General features: G+C 31.6%; 1 protein-coding gene across 4 annotated transcripts; it reads right to left on the bottom strand.

Annotated features, from left to right (window-relative positions):
* Nucleotides 1-14,552: 14,552 nt before the first annotated feature.
* On the bottom strand, nt 14,553-17,483 carry LOC118058852 (uncharacterized). Of its 4 annotated transcripts, none has more exons than XM_035071631.2 (5): nt 16,200-17,241; nt 16,057-16,137; nt 15,579-15,724; nt 15,387-15,497; nt 14,553-14,689 (listed from the first exon to the last, which is right to left on the bottom strand). In XM_035071631.2, exons 1-5 carry the CDS (start codon nt 16,213-16,215, stop codon nt 14,663-14,665), a joined length of 381 nt encoding a protein of 126 aa, XP_034927522.1. In that variant the 5' UTR covers nt 16,216-17,241; the 3' UTR covers nt 14,553-14,662. The 4 variants fall into 4 exon arrangements, 2 of the variants coding, with proteins under 2 accessions (XP_034927522.1, XP_034927514.1); XM_035071623.2 differs by lacking the exon at nt 16,200-17,241 and adding an exon at nt 17,313-17,483 and having other exon boundaries at nt 14,554-14,689; XR_004689249.2 differs by lacking the exon at nt 14,553-14,689 and having other exon boundaries at nt 14,963-15,497; nt 16,388-17,237.
* Nucleotides 17,484-20,817: the final 3,334 nt, after the last annotated feature.

Here is a 20,817-nt window from a genome sequence, read left to right on the forward strand (position 1 = left end):
ACTAATCCTGAGATTGAGATCACAAAATAACTCTTGCAAGTAAAACGCAAAATAAAATTATAGCTAATAATAATAAAAAAATAAAGAAAAATAAAAAATATTTTTTTTTTATTTATAAATATTTTTTTTTTTTGAAACTAAGTAATGATAGATTAAACCAGGAAAAGTGCAAGCAAGCAGGTAAGTCCTCTAAATGCACACAAGTAATCCAAACACAATGTTTTAGTTTTCCCACTAATTTAACCAAGCTCCACAATTAACTAAGAGGATCAGATCTTTAATGACTCAAAATTAAGGTAATTTAATTTAAAAGTGGGCTATGTAATCTGGTTATGGGAAAGCACAAGGAATAATATTAATGCTAACTGATTAACAAGTGTAAAACATACCAGAATGATGATTTTCAATGGGTAAAAATTCTGACCGTATGATGTGGCAGTCAACGCTGATGTGGAAGTCAACGCTGGTGAGGCAGGTGACGTGGCAGTCAACACTGACGTGGTAGTCAAAGCTGGCGAGGCAGGTGACGTGGCAGTCAACACTGACGTGGCATGTGACGTGTCTAGGTTAATTAAAATCCAGTGTTTATTCCTTTCTTCCTTAGCTTTGCGACCTGTTGCCGCTGGCTTTTGTGACTTATTGTTGCTGCTGTCGGCGGCGGCGCACGAAGCCTGCTGGTTCTGATGGGTCTGGCGTTGCAAGGGAAGAGGCGGTGGTGTCTGTGGTGGTTGCGGCTGTTGGTTTGGAACCGAAGACAAGGAACTGTTGTGGGTGCGGCGCTGCTGGTTGTTGAAGGCAGAAATCGGCGTGTCCTTTTTATCGTTGGCTGTGACCAGCGCTGATGTTGAATGGGCAATCGCTCTGTGGGATTGATGTGCAGGTATACTGATGGTTGCGACTGATGGTTTGGAACCGAAGACAAGGGTGGCACTGTGGGTTGTTATGGGTGGTTTTGTGTTGTCGAGGCCGGAGATCCACTGATGTCTCCTGCGGTGTCAGTCTGGTGGTTGCCGCTGGTCTGTGTCGGAGGTAGCAACTCGGCGTGGATCGGTGGACTGATGTGCAGGTCTTCTCGGTGGTGGGTCTGCCGCTGTGACGTGTTGAGGCGCCGCTGTGACTGGCTGAGGCGTCGCAGATGGCAGGGGCACCGCTGCTGGAAACCCGGTTACAGTCGCGGATGAACAGTAACTTTTTTTTTTTTCAGATTGTTTTAGGGTTAAACATAACACATGGATCGATTAATTGGAAGAACAATTAAAAGTCGTGCTCTGATACCAAATTTGACGCGGGACAACAAATAAAAAGAATTAAAGCAAGAAAAGAAAGAAGCTTTAGAAAAAGAAAGAAGCTAAGAAGAAGAGGAGGAGAAGGGTTTGAGATATGCAAATCTGCATTTTTTCATTAATCATCAAAAGTCCCCTTTCCAAATGACAAAAGAGCATATAAATAGTCTCAACCTAGAACATCCTGCTATTGGGCTCGGCCCATCAAACCAAATTGTTTAACATAAATAATAAAAATAACAATGAGCAGGCCCAAATGGGCTACATAAGTAAAATTACAATGATCCAGCCCAAATGAGCTAAATAAATAAAATAACAATGAGATAGGCCCAATGGGCTTAGTCTCCCAACCAAAGCGTGACAGGCTGGGCCATCCTACGTCGTCTCCGTCCATATACTCGTGTAATCTGTGGCGTGGGCCTGGTGTCCCCACCAGGTGCCCCCCTGAGTTACTCTTTTCCTTCTCTGTGGCCTTCTCTGGCTTACCAGAGAATGGCGCCGAACGCCTCTGTTTGTTTTAGAAGAAACAGGGGCATAAATTTTGCTCCCCTCTGTACACTTTTCCCCCCGGTTCTGTTTCTTTTTTTTTTTCTTTATCTCGGTTCTGCCCTTTCTTCTCTCCCCTGTGACCTTTCGTTCTCTGGCTTTTATAGCCAAAAAACCATATGTTTCTTCCAACCATTGATTGCAGGTATAATGGTGGCGGTGGGCGTCCGTTGTAGAAGATGAACAGCGCATCCACAGACGGCGGCGTTTTGATGTTTAATGATTATTTACGTTTTGCCCTTGAAGTTTTATACGTTGTTTTATTAAGCCCCTGGTTTAAACTGTAATTGGCCCCCTGCATTTGCGCGCCACTTTCAATGTAGTCCTTGGCTTTTAATTTGTTGCAATTGTGCCCCCAATTAAACCCCAAACTTTGCTATTTCTTTAATTAAGTCCCTGATTTAATTAAATCCAAGTCCAATTAAGTCTACAACTTATCAATTCTCCAATTAAACCCCTGATTTGATTAATTAAATTAATTTCAAGATCAATTAAGTCTCAAAACTTATCAATTCTCCAATTAAACCCTTGATTGGATGAATTAGATTAATTTCAAGCTTAATTAAGTCTCAAAACTTATCAATTCTCCAATTAAACCCTTGATTTGGATGAATTAAATTAATTCCAAGCTCAATTAAGTCTCAAAACTTCACAATTCTCCAATTAAACCCTTGACTTGATTAATTAAACTAATCAAAAATTTAATTAAATATTTGAACTTCCAAGCATGTTGCTCTTAACCCAAATTTTAATTCATTCTTTATTTATTTTATTTTTACTTTTTTTTTTCATCATCATCATTATTTTTTTATCATCATTATTTTTTTTTATCATTTTCAGTAAATAAAATAATTAAAATAAAATGATAAAAAAATTGGGTTATGATAGAGATTATCACCAACAAACAAGAATATGATACAACAAATAATTTAAATTTATTGAATCTATTTATATATAACTTAAGATATTTGTTGTGTGGTTCCATTAAAAACTGAAGATACATCCTGTTAAAATATTTTCAAGCTTCGTCATAAAAAAAGTATACCATAACTCTTTACATAACTCAAGATGTGTGCTATGTGGTTCTATTAAAAACTAAAAATATATCATGTTAAAATGTTTTTGGGCTTCACCATACGAAAATGTACCATGATTTCATTAACCGTATCATGTGGATGATGTCATATCATGTACTTAATAGTCTTTAAATACATGAATAATTTTTTTGGTCAAGAAATAATTGAAAAGTATTTAAGTTTTTTTTACACGCAATAAAATTTCTTTCCGCAAAAAAAGCCTCCTAGTCGGAGACAAAATCGTTCTGAGTAGGGAGGTCGATGGGGAAAATGGAAAAGGATACAACATTGCAACCTGATGAAGGATATTTAATGTTTAGGTCAATGATTATCACCAACAAACAAGAATATGATGTAATAAATACCTGAATGAATTGAATCCATATATACATAACTCAAGATGTGTGTTATGTATACTTCCATTAAAAACTAAAAATACATCCTATTAAATTTGGCTTCATGTAGACAGGATAGACCATGACTCCTTACATAACTCAAGATGTGCGTCGTGTTGTTCCATTAAAAACTGAAGATATATCCTATTAAAATATTTTCAAACTTCACCATAGAAAAGGCATACATGACTCTATCCATCATATTATATGTTTAGTAGTTTTTGAATGCATTAATAACTTTTATAGTCTAAAAAATAATTATAAATTATCTAAATTTTTTATATATAATAATATAACATCGATGTGAATTGTTTGGAATGAAATTTTCAAAAATTTGAATTTTTTTTAGAATTGTTTTTTTTATGTATTTAGATTGTTTAAATATATTAATATCAAAATTATTTTTTTAATATATTTTTGAATAAAATTTAAAAAAATAATCTTTATTATAATCTTAAAAAAATCTATGAATAAAAAATATTAGGAATTTAGAAATTTATAAGGATTGCTGCCTATGGTACGACATGAACTAATAGCAGGTACTTAGGCACCTTGACCTTTAGAATTTGATCACTCATTCAGTATATTTCAGGAATCAAAACTTATTTAGGTCATGTTTGTTTCCTGGAAAGTAGTTTCCGGGAAACCATTTTCCAAACTTTCCTGTGTTTGTTTGTCATTAGGAAAGTTGGTCAACAGAAAACACTTTCTAGTCAACGGAAAATACTTTCCGGTCAACGGAAAACACTTTCCTGTCAATTTCAGTCAAAAAAAAAATTGACTTGGTTTCAGGAAAGTGTTTTTCCTTTAGCTGTGTTTGTTTTCTGGAAAGTGGTTTCCGGGAAATCACTTTCCAAACTTTCTTGTGTTTGTTTGCCAGTAGAAAAGTTGGTCAATGGAAAACACTTTCCAGTAAAAGAAAAATTTGGCTTGGTTTTCAGGAAAGTGTTTTCCTGAAAAATTTGAGGGGAAAACACTTTCCGGAAGTTGTGAAAAATTTAGAAATGTCATTATTTGCTGATTATATTAAATTTAATCCTCAAACTTTTGATTGGTATATATATTTTGTTTTGAATATTTATTTTTCAATTTCATATCTTAAAATTTTATTTTTATATTAATTTTGGTCCTTATTTTTATAATTGCTATTTGCTTTTTCCTTATCATATTTTTATTGAAATTTTTTTATCTATCAAATTTAGTCCTCATTCTTTTGATTGTTACTTATTTTATTTGAAATAATTTATGAAATGTTGATTATTATTATTTTAATTTCTTCATCTTTCATTTTTTAAAATTTTTTTAGATTTGATCTCTATTATTTTGATTATTATTTATTTTATTTGAGATAATTTATGAAATTATATTTTTTTTTTAATTTCATTCTCATTCAACTTTTTAATTTGTAAGATTTGTTTCTCATTATTTTTAATAAGCTATGTATGAATATAGGATATAATAAAAAAATTCATCATTATAAATACTTTTTAGATTTCATTTTTTTATTGTAAGTGATTAAATATTTTATATATATTAGATAAACTTGAAAAAAAAATTAATTCATTAATAAATTATTTTTGCAGTTCATTTTCCATAACACAACCAAACACTGAAAAGTGTTTTCCAGTTCATTTTCCATAACACTGTCAAACATCAGAAAATATTTTCTTAGAATTCATTTTTCAGGAATTCACTTTTCCTGAAATTTATTTTTTAAAAAAAAACCCCTTTCCTGTAAACCAACAGAGCTGTGCCCCTCAAATGCATTAATAATAATTAGTATTTTGTATTTTCAAAGTTTTCTTTAACCACAAGTAAATTAAGTATATATACAATGAAGCTGGGCCCATTTATAGCAAAATTTCCTACTTGATGCATAGGAAGCCGTGCCCCTCAAATGCATAGGAAGCCGTGCATTGGAAGCCGTGCCCCTCAAATGCAATCGCCATGATTATTACTAATTTACTACCACTTTCAGCTCTCACCTTGTGGTCATAAGGAACCTTTTACTTGAGTCGTAGTTGTGTCCCCTTTCTCATATTCTTTGCTCTCTCTCCATAGGAATCCAAGTTTTGGCTTAAAGCTAAATACTTCTTTACTGAACTTTGAAGGTGCTAAAGTCGACAAACTCATGGCGTAATTTCTTCTTTATGCTTCTGGAATCTGAGCATGGGAGTTTAGGCTTGTGACTGACATAAGAGGTGCTTTGATATTATCTCCGAGTTAATTTATTGATACTTTCTTTGCTAATAAGTGAATTTTTTACTTGTTAAAAATTTATCTATAGACTAACCCGCCTTGTTATAATAAAAACGATCCCTCGTTGTAAACGAGTAATGATGCGTTATTTAATATTTAGCTTTACCAGGAAAAAAACAAATCTATATGTTCTTACGTACGAATTACGTCTGCATATCGGAAATTCAAGAAGTTATTCAAACAATTTTTAAAAAAGTTTTGTATCGACTAGTAAAAGTAATTTTGTCAAGACCATTTTTGTAGAACCTTGTACAGAATACTTAAATCAAATAAGCGTGTTTCAATTCAATAAATGAATAGGATTTTTATAGCATATATATATGCTCGTATGCATTCATATCAAAAACCAATATTTATATTTTATTTATTATTTAACAAGTATAAAATTTAAGTATTTACATATGATTTCGATATTATTTATTATTCAATATACTTTATATTGTACCTATATATGTATATGTATATGTATTTGTATTTGTATTTTTAATTTTATTTAATAATATCTATTACTTATTATTTGATAGATAAAAATTATGTATATATATACAAGGACTGGGACTCTTTACCATTCAAATTATTTATTATTTGATAGATAAAAATTATGTGTATATATACAAGGACTGGGACTCTTTACCATTCAAAAAAATTCTGGGAATCTATTTGAGGGAGTCATTCGTCGTGGGTGGGTACCGTCAGTTATTTTATTTTGAAACTTTTTCTTATATTTTATAAAGAGATTTTGAGTAATATTTTTGAGTTATAAAACCTTAAGAATAAAAGATATAATCTATGACATCAACATGATCTACATTTTTTTATACACTCTGAATATTTCAACAGGTAAGTATATTAAATATTTTTTTAATTTTTATATTCATTTTATTTTTTAAATATTTTATATGTAACTGGTTATATTAAATATTTTATCCTTAAGGCTTTAAAAGCTATTCTTTGAATTTATGATTTGATATTTATAGTTCAACACTAAGTTTACAAAAATTAATAAAGTAAAGTATTTTTTATTTTATAAGTTGATAAAAAAACACATCTAATTAAAATAAAACATTAGCATACTTATATTCTACATAAATAAATAAAAATTTAACAAAAAAACATGTTTTTAATTTTTCTTTTCTTTCTCTTTTGAATTGAAAACAATATAAATTCAACATATGTCCTTTTTTCCCTTTAAAAGTAAAAATTAAACAAAAAAAATGTTAACTTCGGACGAGGGAGAGACCACCAATGTCTTAACATCCAAATATCGATCATCCATCAATAATTTAAATTAGAACCATAGCCACTTGATTTTTTTGTCAAAAACCATTACCATATTAATTAGTGTTTGATGTATTTGAATTGATAGTATTTGTAATTTCATGATCAGTCTTATAATTTTCCCAGATAAAAAAATCTCAAAATCAATTTTTTTTATTACAAAGTTAGCTTCAACCTGTGATCTCTAAGAAGAGGGAAATACAAGTATAGATTGAGGTGCGAGCTCATCGGCTATCAAATCAGATCCAAACAGGGTCTCGAGGGTTTGGCAAGATATGAACTTCCAGAGTCATGATCACCTGGGCCATCAAGATTGATCCATGACCCACAGAATTGCATGATATTATAATGTTTTTCACGTAGTTGATCTTATCCATTTTCTGTTCTCAAATCAAAGGCTGACGCACCTACCTCAATATCGATAACCTTCGATAAAAAACACCGCCCAAGCCACCGTTTTCCACATTGTAGAGGCTTCACTTGTTGAGATAAGAGAGAGATTATAGTGAGAATGAAGAAGAGCAGCAAAAGCAACTGTAATCCGTAGTCTGATGTTAGGAAAGATAGGGAATAAGGTACTGGATTGAGTGGGTCGCCTAAGAAAGGAGGCCATGGCGGCAAGTTCACTCGGGTTGGTGATGGCTACTCCCAGGCCGAGATTGGGTTCGAGAAGGAAGCTGTGGACGTCAAGGACCCTAACTTTGAAGACCCAGAAGAGATCCAGACTGTTTGACCACGATCATCAACATCGTTTAGCTGTCTTTGTAAATATTGATCTGATCAGTGATCCCTAGGGTTAATCGTTATAATAAATAAATTTTATTGGGATCTTTCTTGTCTAAAATTTGAGAAATAACGATTTTGTTTGAGGTCATTGTGTTGATGTTCAAGGCTTTAAAATGCCTGGAAAATTTGCAAAATAGTTGTTACCCTGATTAGCTGCTTCTGACCTTAATAATTCCTTATGTATTTCGTTGATGTTTCAATTATTCTATACGCTATTAAAACAAAAAAAAAAAAAACCCTATATAAATAGCAATACAAAACATGAAGGTGGATATTGAGCAACTAATGTGGAAGAAAAAATTAGGATTTTGCTTGGGTTTCTAGTATTTTTTATTTAAAAATATATTAAAAAAAAAAAACTGCCAAAAAGGCACTAAAAAGTAATAATTAAATCGGCCGGCCATTGTGATCAAATTCTATATGGCAAGTTCTGGTAAAATTGGGTAGATCGAGTAGATTGTGAATATCAATTGGATTTGGATGATTTTAAAGTTTAAACAATTCAACTACAACCCGACCCGACCCGACCCATTCCACGCTCTTTGGTCCTTTTTTATCGTGGGCTCGTGGTGCCCAGTAGATTCATTTTTGTGCTAGCATGGCTGCCTGATTGAGAGCATGGGTCAAGGAGGTTTGCTTTGGTGGATTGGTTATAATACGTCATCAATGGACCTTTTCCTTAGGGCCCGCTCGCCGTGGTTATGGACGTTATGGCTGCCGTTCTCTGTTCCATTCTGTTTTAATATTTTTTATAATAATTTAGGGTAGACTTTAATTTTATCCCTCTAGTTTTCCTCAATGTTTCACTCATAATCTTGCATGCTAAATTTTTTCAACATTACCTTTCTAATGTCTTAAAAGTGTGATGTTATCATTAAATAGCGTACCTTTTGAATTTGTTTTTTGGTTTTTAAAAATAGGTTTTGAATTTTTTAAAAATATTATAATATACACGTGGACTTAGAGGAAAAAATGAGAGAAAAACAGGGAGCAACGAAATGAAAATATAAAAAACTTAGCTTTTTGTTATTAGTAGTAAAGAGCAAAATTTTAATAAACTAGAAATTATAAGGGTAGTATTGAAAACTTTTAAACTATAAAGGCAGAAGTAAGATATTGATAAATATTCTGGGTAAAAATATAGTCCACCCTTAATTTTATTGATAGAAAAAAAAAATATATAGTAATAAAATAAAACTGGACATTACCTTAATTTTTAATTTCTTTAGATTTTAAAAACACCCTTAAATGTGACGAAGCAACTTTGTCTCTTCGATTTGGAAAAAAATGTGATTTGCTCTAACATTATTTTATATGTTATTTCTGTTCCATGATATTCATCCAAAACACAGAAGAAGAAAATTATAATTTGTTGGTTTTTGAGAAATAACATTTTATAACTAATTCCTAAAGAATAATAAAATGTTACAGAAATAAATCAATAAATAATTTATTTTTTTCATTTTACCAACCGGACAAATATCACGGGAAGGGAGAACATCTAAAGACAACGGTGGTTACAATCGAAGCCTTAGCTTTTCCCAATTTGCTTTTCTGATTTTCTGATTTTTTCTGCCAATAATTATTGTTAAATTTTATATTCTGTATTACAATGATTTTGTTCAATGGAATTTTTTATATGCTTGAATGACTAAAAACCGCAACTGGATTTGTTATTTACCAAAATTTGGTTTTTATTTTCAAATACTGTATTTAATGATTTTGTGAGGTTAAAATAGTATTTAATGATGGTTTTGGAGTGATTTTTCTAGGGGCTAGAACTTCGAAGAAGAGAAATGGTTGAAAATATTGTTTATGATGGACTACGTAATGACCAACGTTATGCTGCTGTTAAATTATTTTTTGTCAATGTAAAAAAAATATCTAGATATTAATAACATTTTTTTAATAAAAATAATATATGGTGCATGGTTGTTTTGATGTGACCCAATCGACTAGTAGATCCAAAAGCAACTTGGACTGCTAGTAGAAATATAGTTGGACTAAAAAACATATTCAAAACAATATTTTTTTTTAAAAAAAATATCAAAATAGTAAAATATTGGATTAACTCGAGTTAACCTTCCATATCTACGACCTAAGTCATGAACCATGATAACCCCATATAGCAAATCAAAATAAACTAGAAACTTAATTCTCAATCAATTAATGTTGAATGATAAGATTAAAAAAGTCATAATAAAGAAAATAAAAAAACAACTTCAGTTAACTCAATAAACTCAGGACTTGGATCATGAGATTAAAATAATCTCATAGAAATTAAATAAAAATAAATCATGAATCATAATTTAAAATCAACCCAATACTAGATGATGAAATTAAAAAAAAATAACATAAAACATGACCCAAGTCAACTCGAGTTAACTTGTTGAATTCATGATTTAGATCATGATATTAGCATAACTCCATAAAAAACAAGTTTAAATAAATTATAAAATTTAATTCTCAATTAACTCATTGTTGAAGAATGAGGCTTCAAAAAAATAAAATAAAAGGACATAATAAAATGATTTAAGTCTATGTAAAACTCAAGACTCAGGTCATTAGACTAGGACAACATAAGAGAAAATAAATCAAAACAAATCATGAAGTCTAATTTCTAATAAACTCAATGTTAAATGATAAAACTAGAAAATATATTTGTTAAAAAAAAAAAAACTTGAGTCAACTAAGTTTAACTTGTTAAATCCATGACATGAATAACAAAACTAAAACAACCATATAAAAATCAAATCACAACACATCATAAAATCCAATCTCCATATATGCGATTTTGAAGAATTATGATCAATTTTGAAGAAAACTCACATATATGAGAACAAATTAATTGGTGCCATCATTGCATGAGAAGAAAATTAGCACCAAAAATAAAAATTAGTTAAGAAGAAAATACTGTAAAGTGAGTTTTAACAGCAAATGGCCTGGAGTTCGCAGCTGATCAAAGCCAACATGTTCTGAACCCCTCACCTCGACCGCTACACAGAAACAATTGACAAGGTGCCGAGCTCTAGAGTGGCGGTTGAGGGAGAGAGTTCAGAAGAAACTGTATTTTTATAAATTTATTGAATCTATCCCATTTAGTCATGGGGAGTAAGCTCTCAAACTCCCCAAAGGCATCCAACATTCTCATTATTTGAAGCAAATACTATAAACTGAGATATCGGAAGCCTCTGAGGGAGATTGGGAGCTTCTCCGACCATTGTTGTACTATACATGAAACCTTATTCTCGGTTGCTATAACAAAATATAGGCCTTCATGGGGTTTATATAGATTGGTTTTGCCCACTTGCTGTTGAATTCTGGTGGAATCATCCGTATAAAAGCAGCATTTTCTTTATCGTTCTACATTATCTCATGTGCACATAACCAAATCTTAATTTATACCTGTAAAGTGAAGGGATATTATATCTGATTTGCACCTTATTGATGAATTTCCACTTAAATATATTGTCTACTGTTGGTTTTCTGTAAAACCACTGGCAAAAGCACAATGCACGTAGTTGCCAGATTTTGAGAATAATAGATATTCAATTGTCATATTCCCTACTTCAAAAGTCGAGAATGATTGATGGGAATTCAACCTTGATGTATACCGACTCATTTTCAATGGAAAACATGTCTCTTGAAATCTGGAAACAACAAGTGCCACTACAAACCCTATACATTCTACTATTCTAGACTTGGAATCTATAGCTGAAAGAATATATCAAAATATTATCCCTGGAAAGCATTATCGCGATTTGGAGAACAGCAAGGCCATCCATTTTGGTTTTCAATGGACAATCACAAGCATCTGATCTCTCCAAATATCTGAACGAACCTGTCCAGCTACGGATTGATGTCATATTTGCAAAAACTTAGGCAGAAACATGTATGAAAACGTATACTGTCGGTTAGCAAAATCTCTATCATTCTCTTCTTGCAATTGTCCCTTCCAAATTCCAAGCAGCAACGGCCGATCAGAATTAGGCGTGCATATATGGTGACGCCAGCAAATTCTTCTCTAGCAATAATCTAAAGTCTGATGTTAGGAAAGATAGGAAATCGGGGACTGGAATGAGTGGATCGCCATGGCACTTCGGTTGGTGATGGCTACTCTCAGGTTGAGATTGGGTTCGAGAAGGAAGCTGTGGACGTGAAGGACCCTAGCTAAACTTTGAAGACCCAGAATAGATCCAGACTGTTTGACCACGATCATCAACATCATTTAGCTGTCTTTGTGAATATTGATCTGATCAGGATGTAGAATGATTCCTAGGGTTTATCGTTGTCATAAATAAATTTTATTGGGATCTTTCTTGTCATAAATCTGCAAAACAACGATTTTGTTTGAGGTTATTATCTTGACATCGAGTCTGTTAAAATGCTTGGAGGATTTGCAGAAGAGTTGTTACCCTGATTTGCTGCTTGTGAACTTAATAATTCCGTGTGCGCGCGCGTATGATGTTTCAATTACTTTACACACTGTTTACGAAAAAAATAACTTATATAAACTGCAATACAAAAGGTGGAGATTGAGCAACTAATGTGGACGAAAATTAGGATTTTTCTTTGGGAGATGGTTTCGAGCTAAAACATTGAAAGCAATAATTAAATCGCCTCGCCATTGTGATCAAATTCTATATCCCAAGTTTATGATAAAATTGGTTTCTAGATGTTGTAGTCATCCAAGATGCCATAGAACTTGACGACCCAGGAAATGATCCGGATCACCGGTATAATTCACAAGTTAGATTTTTATTTTTTAGTATTGTTTTTATAAAGAAAATGAAAAAAATAGTAAAGGAAGGTTATAAAAGTTCATTTTTTTTATAAAAGTTTTGACTAGGATGGGCCTTTACTGGGTTGTAATTGGTTCAACTTGTAAATCTTTTAAATTTCTACTCGGCTAGCCTAATTATAAAATCTGGATTTACGGCGGGTGGATTTGAGATCTTGTTAATTTGGAACATGAACTAATCGAGGTGGAAGAAAAAAATGGAGTAAGGAATTTACCGTATAAAACTTAGGTTGTCTCGTGTGGTAAAACATAGTAAAATATATTTTTATTAAAAATAATATTATTTTGATGTAGTTTAAAAAACTTCAATTAATCTAAATTAACCTTTCAATTCAAGACCTAAACCTTATTCTTATTTTATAACTACAAATAACTATATTAAGTAGATTGTAACTAAATTGTTGTCCAGTGTTATATTGTGAGTCAGATTATTTTTTTTAATGCAAAAAATAATATCTAAGCATTATTAATATATTTTCTAAAAAATCAATTTAATCATGAATTCAAAATGTGACGCGTATTGGATGATATCATTTTTAAATATTAAAATGATGACATATTTAAAAGTTCTTTTATTTAAAATATTGAGTTAATAACTTAATGTATTGATCCGAGCTAATCTAGGTTAACCAACAAAAATTACAACCCTGATCATAAGACCACGTTAACCTCATAAAAAATAATTCAAAATAAATTATAAAACTCAATTACTAATCAAACTAATATTAAAAAATCTGTCAAATCCTCGATTCGAATCATTCACCTTTACTTAATAAGATTTCACCAATGAGATTAGTTTTCATTTGAGTACATGACAATCATGCATGTAGTATCTTTTTTTGCATCAAATAAAAAATTAATAAAAGAAGAAGAAAAACAAGATAAGGATGTGGGGCTGAAATAACAATAGAATGCTTAATTTTTTTGAAGTACAGAAAAAAGATTTATTTTTTTAAGTGAAATAAAAAAATAACAAAGAATGAAATTTATTTTTTTCTCAAGTTAAAAAGACTAAAATTCACTAAATAACAAGAAATAAAAGAAAAATAAAACAGGTCAGTCGCTCCACACCTGAAGCTTAATTAAAAAAAACCTAGACACGGCGGCCTTCAAGCCTACATGATGAAATTTGAAGCAATCGCCCAAGACATTCATTTTTTACTTCGTTGTATTAACATACTGAAAATCCTCAGTCCAATTAGAGGTTTGCTTTCGTGGATTGGTTTTGCAAACACTAATGTGTGATTGATGTTGTAACAGGTCATCAATGGACCTTTTCTTTATATTTATGGACATTGGACATTAAAAGCGTGTTTGGCAGTGTGGTAGCGGTTGCTTTTCAAATAGCTTTTCGTGCCGAAATACATGCAAATGATGTTTTTTCATTTTTTAAAAATCATTTTTGATATCAGCACATCAAAACGATCCAAAAAGTACAACCATAACTCAATTTTAACAAAAAAAAAAAAAAAAAATTTATCAAAACGCCGGTTTGGCAGCAATGCCAAACGGGCTCTAAGGTTGTCGTCATTTTGTTTTTAAAATTTTAAAAATAATTTAGGGTAAACTTTAATTTTATCCCTACAGATTCCTCAGTGTTTCACTTCTAATCTTGCAGTTCAAGATTTTTCAATATTACCTTTCTAAAAATTTTAAAAGTGTCATGCTACCGTTAATTAAATAGCGTACTTTTTTTTAAATTTTGTTTTTCTATAGGTTTTGAAATATTTTTTAAAATATTATAATTATATGTGGACTTAATGAGAGAAAAATAAGAAACATAAAATAAAAAATATAAAAAATTAGCTTTTTGTTAGTTAGATGATAGTAAAGAGAAAAATTAAAACTTTAAGAAATTATAAGGGTAGTATTGAAAAGATTTAAACTAAAAGATAAAAGGAAAATATTAATAAATCTTAAGGGTTATAGTTTAGCATGATAATTTATAGACAGAAAATAACACAGCAATAGAACAACTGACAAACTGAGGCCATCAAGACAAGATACAAAACGTAGTATACCTAGTAAAACTATGAAAAAAAGTTTCTTAAAGATAGAAAATGAAAACATGAAACTTTAATATGCCAACTGTTACCTTTAATTTTTAATTTTTTTTGGATTTAAAAAAAAACACTTAAACGTGATTTGTTCTAGTAGATATTTTACTTGATGCCATTGTTTCGTCAAAGCAAGAAAACTCCACCTTGATAGTATCATTAAGGACCGTAGTTGTAATAGCTAGCAGCTTCTGAAAAAAGGAAAGTCCTGCCCATGCAAATTGACAGTGAGAGAGGACGAGAGAGCTGCTCAATCAAAGGCTACAATTTTTATTTCATTAAAACACGTTTTCTGTACATTAATTCATTTGCATACTGAGTCCAGCTTTCTAAACTCACTGAATAAGATAATTCTGGGAAATCCGTAAAGGGTTTAGTGCTGAAAGATTTTACTGGTAGTTTTACTTAACTGCAAACAAGGGGCAATAATAATAATAATAATTAATTAATTAATTAATTTTTTTTTAAAATGAATGCCAATATCAAGTCTTTAAACTTGGATCGCAGACAACTACAAAGCAATGTAATACATGAAATCCAGGTAAGATATTAGTTGGTCCCATGTTTACAAAGACACTGACTTTAAGGAACTGCTAAAATTTAGTTATAGGTCAAACGTATTCCGTGATCAGTAAGATAATCAAGGCCGGTCCAATAAATGAAACACTATCACTCAACCAAAAGAAAGAAAACCTGCAGAAGTTCATTTAACAGCCAACATAAAACCATGTTTCTGTTTCCATGATTCTCCAGTTCCGGGGGGGGGGGGGGGGGGGGGGGGGGGGTGGGGGGGGGCGTGTACAACAAAGAGAATTATCAGGGGATCCATACTTTGTCAGCAAGTAAAGTAAGCCAGAAGCATACTAACAAGCAGAATCACCATCCAGCACATATCAAAACCATACCTGCATGCAAAAGTATCCTCTTGAACTTGCTATTTCAGAAGAAACATAGCATTGATATGCTCTCCACCAGCTGGATTGCTGAAATATGTCATATATATCTGGAATAACCTCCTGCAGGAAAACAAATGGCAATAATTAAGATGAAAGTCAACACAGGGAGATCCAATTTCAAGAGTAGGGAACAAGAAAAACCTGTAAACAAATGACATCTGGTGAATGTAGTTGAATAAGTTCACCAAGCGCTTCCATCCTCCTATGCATCTCCAGGTCTGCTCGGAACCAAACATTGTAGCTCAAAATCTTTAAGGAACCAAACACTGCTACTGAATTTGTATCCTCTGCCACAAATTTAAGAAGCTTTCAATCACATGCAATGAACATACATAACCGAAACCTTTTAATAAATTCCCATCTCCGTAGTACTATTACCGAGGCCCAAAAGGTACAGTGTTCGACCAAATATACATAGCAAGCAGTCAAATTTCATGATGGTAACACGAATGCTAAAAAGCAAAAAGCAGCAACTCAACAAAACCAATGCTTATACATAACCTCATCAATCCATCATTATGGTTTCAGACAACATAAATAAACTCACAAAGCAAAAGGCCAGTAAATCGAAATAAATAAATATAATTAAATTAACTTGAACTACAAATATCCCACTTACTTGTTAAAACAGAGACTCCCTTGTTTGATGCCCTAGCTCCTTGAAACACAACCAATTTCACACTAGCCCCATCACTTTCATCTGCTTATACTAAAACATTCAACAACAAAATCTAGAAGACTAACAAGCAAATAAGAACTAACCTTTATGAACAAACATAAAGAACAGCTGGCTAGATGATTATTGAGGACAGCACAACAAGCTTAACATGTGACTGACAACAGGCAATGGCATTCATGTTCACATTTTTCATCTCTAAATATATAAATATTTATCAGGAATTACTTTATTAAGTAAAGATTACTCAAATCTTTTTAATGCAATCCCACACCCTTTAAAACAATCACTCCCTTGTTTGATGCTTTAATCCCTTAGAATCCACCCAATCTCGCAGAAGCCCCATCACTTCCAAAAGGATTCACTTCTCTCTCTCTCTCCCACGATCCCAACCACCTCTCCCTGTCTCCCACCACCACTACCATACCCACCGCGGTAATCGTTTCGTGGAACACCCCAGCGTGATCCACCACCATACCCAGGACGATCATTACTCGACGCAGACCCGCTAAAGGCACCAGCTGGTGGATCTGAAGATGGCGAGCGGTTGCGGAGATGAGGAGGAACATATGTGGATCGAGTAGGGGCATTTCCCGCAGTACGTCCACTTTCATTGTTAGCAGAAGAGCCAGCATTTGTGCTCTCATCTGCAGAATTCGAAGCCAAATCAGCCCATGAACTCCTCGTATTCATCACAATTCTTAACCTAAACGCAAAAACCCCAACACAAAATTCCCTTTCTGAAAAAAATCAACTTCTACTTCCACAAATCAAACTTTATGCAATTCCACTTTTCTTTGTATCACAACTTCAATTCAAGCCCTGATCTGATTCACCAACTGTCAAAATTGAAATGCAACAACTCTAATCCAAAAAACAAACAATAATCCAACGTTTTTCTAGAGAGAACCTGAGAAGGAAACGGAAAGGAATGCGAGAGAGAGAGAGAGAGGTGTTGGAAGGGAGGGAAGGATGGTGTGTTAGGAATGGAGAAGATCGAAGAAGACAAAGAAACTCTAAAATTAAGGATGAAGAACATGGAGAAGGAAGAGATTTTATTATAAAGAAACGCAAAAATATCTAATTGGTGGGGCTTCCAATCAAATCATATCATTTTAATCACATTACAAAATTATAGTTATAATTACAAATTAAAAGAAAAAAAAATATGTAATTATAATTTTATAAGAAACTCTTACAAAATAGATTAACAAATAACTGACAAACTTGCACCTCCCCAGTCGCATTCATTCAGAGTACTCAGCTTCTGAAATTCTGGGCAATCACCAAAGAACTGCACAGCTCATCTGGAAGCAGACAGCATGGCAATTTAACTTTTTCAGAATGGGTTTATTTTGGAGTTTCAGTTAAGTTAGAGTATGTGCGGCTGTGTTTTTATTTAAAACGCAGTGAGCAGCCATTTGATAACAAAAAAACTTAATTTATTATGCATGGAACTCATGTTTTTTTTGTGTTAAAACGCTGAAAATAAAAAGCATAAAAAAACCTGCTTTGCGCGCACTGTAGCATGTAAAAACAAAAGAACAGTGCAATTCACTGCACTGTTTTTTTTTTTTTAGTGTGTTAATTGTATTAATTTTTTAAAAAAAAAACTAGTTTAGAGAATTAAATTCATTCGCGATGTGAATAATATTTTTTTCTTGAAAAATAGTATAGAGTAAATTAAATTTACTCGCACAATAATATTAATTTTATATCTGATAATATTTTATCTAATTTTATTACACGCTCAAAAAATTATGAAAGCTGTAGTTCTTATCGGATGAATTTTGTACGTAATGGAATTATAAATAGTTTAATGAAATAATAAAAAATATTTTATATAAAGTATTATTTTTTTTATTATGTAATAGGAATAATTAATTTTACAATATTTAAATTTAAAACCATCAATATTAATATATATTTTTTAAAATTATTTTATAATCTCAATTTCAAAAGCATTCTTAACCAAACATATTAAATTACTTTTTCTTCGACCTCAATTTTAACCACAGTTTTAACCAAACACCTATTTTTTCAAACCAACCTCAACTAAAAGTACTTTTTATAAAACAATTTTTTTCAAATCACAACCACAAAAGCTACCGCAATACCAAACACATTCTTAGTTCTGGACAAGAGAGAAGGTGATGAGGTAAACGGCACATCATCATAGTTAAGGACAAGTGATCAGTCCTGTACTTGACAGCTGGGCAATTTAAATTTGCGCTTGATTTCACAAATAAATCAACTCAACATAAATTAAATTCAATTCAAGAAAAGAATTAAATAATTATTTTATTTTTATATACAAATTATTTTAAATAAAATTATATCTAATTATATATTATAATAAAATTAAATATTTATACATAGTTGCTTACGAATACTTTTTACTTTGACCATAACTTTAAAAAATTATAGTAAAAAATTGGGTTGAAAACATCATAAATTTATAATATTTTCAAATCTAATTTTTTCCAACCTTAATTAAGTTTATAAATATGCTACATACCAAGTAGCTTACCATATATGTTTTTTTAAGAAAAATACACGGCTTCGTAGTATTTATGAACCCAAACATAATGAATTGGACTCTTGTTCAATCTCATTTAGAGTCTATTTTATTAGAATTTTGTAAGTTAATTTTAGTTATTTCTGTTTAGATTTATTTGTCTTGATATTTCGAAGAGAAATCATATGTTTGGTTGAAATTATCTTTGATTTTTACTCTAACTATTGAATCAAAATCCTGTATTTCAAAGTTACTGTTATAATTCATGCTAAATGCATTTTTTTCTTTATTTATTTACCTTCTACAAAATACACACATATTTAATTTTGTTTCTTTTATAATAGCCGAGTGAATTTATTATTAAAGCTTGTGCAAGTAAGTTGATGGCAAATTAAACTAGGAATTAAGTAAAAACATTAAATCTCATGTACAAAAGAAAAGTGCAGAACATAGATGATTGAGTTAAAATTTGCTTAAGCTAGAGAAAGAAAAACTCTTTTAAGCTCATTATATACTTGTTAGTCCATTTCAGTGTCGACCCTTATATTTCATCTCTTCACTTTTCTACAAGAATGCTTCCACGCTTGCTCCAGAAGATATCCCTACCTTGCCTGTGCTGTGAATAACTAGTGATCAATGGAATACCAGAAACCGAAATGCTTCCTTTCAGCTATGATGCGATAATTTCTTACACCATTCTCTTGCACATGCATAGTCAAGGCAACTCTATCTCCTGGCCTGAGCTTTTTCTGAAGAACATAGAGCCCCCATTGACCACATATCCAAGGTTTTAGATACTTACCTTTCTTGCGTACAGAGATCTTCAGCCTCCACGGTTGGTCTAACATGTCGAATGCAACGAAATGAACTGAATTTTGACCGGCAGGCATAGGAAAGCCCCAAGCTCTCAGTCGGCGAATTCGAATCGCTTATTATTCGTGTCACTTTCGGATAGCAATTTGGCCATCACCTCCATTTTTAGAGAGTGGCTGAGAAAAATGTATAATTAAGAAGGTATATGCGTTCTAAATGGCTAATTTGAAGATTTTTATTGGGATGGTGATCTGGGAGATGGATAGATACAAGTCATTCATACTGATCATCAAATTATGGAAATTTATAAACCTCAGTCTGTGGCGTTGACATAATATTGTTATATCTAGAATTTGGATTGGGAACATGCACTGAAATTACTAATGATCTTTCGAAAACATGGTGGTCAATAACGTGGAGTTTTTTTTTTTCCCCCTTTTACTTTAAAGATTATAGTGGATTTTACTAGCATGTGAGCTTCGGGCTGGGTACATGCATGACAATTTAGTCAACCTACAGAAAGAAAAACTTTGTCCGAGTTTGTTTTGACCTCCTATGCAAGTAATGTTCTAGAACCAGTTACTGGAAAGGAGATGACAGACAATGTTGTCTTAGTCTATAGGTCCACAAAGAAAAACAGAAGTTAGTTTCACTAATACGGGTGGGAATCCGTCAAAATACATATTTAGAGAAGCTTTCAACTGTAGTTCACTGTGGAAAACAGGATACAAAACAGACAAAATCAACTTTTTGTGCCCTTTGATTGTGGCAATCGATTGTTTTTCTTATGAACTTCATAGTATGGTCGATTGACTTTAAAATCTACCGAAAGGAGGTCCATTGATCCATTTAATAAATACCCCTTCGAAAACTACCAAATTGCACCTTTTAGAAAATATTGCAATATTGTTTAGGCAGTTTTCAAGTATTTTTTTTCTTTTTTGCTTCATTTCTCTGCTTTTATGGACTTAATACAGAAGCCAATTAATCATGTTTTGTTTTGTGATTTTTCTGTATATTTTGGTTATTTTTTCTCTCCTGTTTAGCCATGTTCTTATTGGCTAAATATGATGATTAATAAAATTCTCGTCTTTCATTTAAAAAAAAAAAAAAAAACTATTGTTTTGGCTACCAGTGCGATTTAGAGTTTATCCAATTGTGCCAAGTTAACAATAAATAATATTGGAATTTTTTAAAAAAAATCAATTTAGTCTCTATATTTTTTTATGCTTTTGGTAGATTACCATCTTGACAAAAAACAAATGAAAATGTGGAGTTAATCTCAGTATACAAAAATTAATATATATATATATATATATATATATATATATATATATATATATATATATATTAACTAATACTTGATTAATTTA

Source organism: Populus alba, chromosome 4 (assembly GCF_005239225.2).
Source record: "Populus alba chromosome 4, ASM523922v2, whole genome shotgun sequence".
In the NCBI taxonomy this organism is placed as follows: domain Eukaryota; kingdom Viridiplantae; phylum Streptophyta; class Magnoliopsida; order Malpighiales; family Salicaceae; genus Populus; species Populus alba.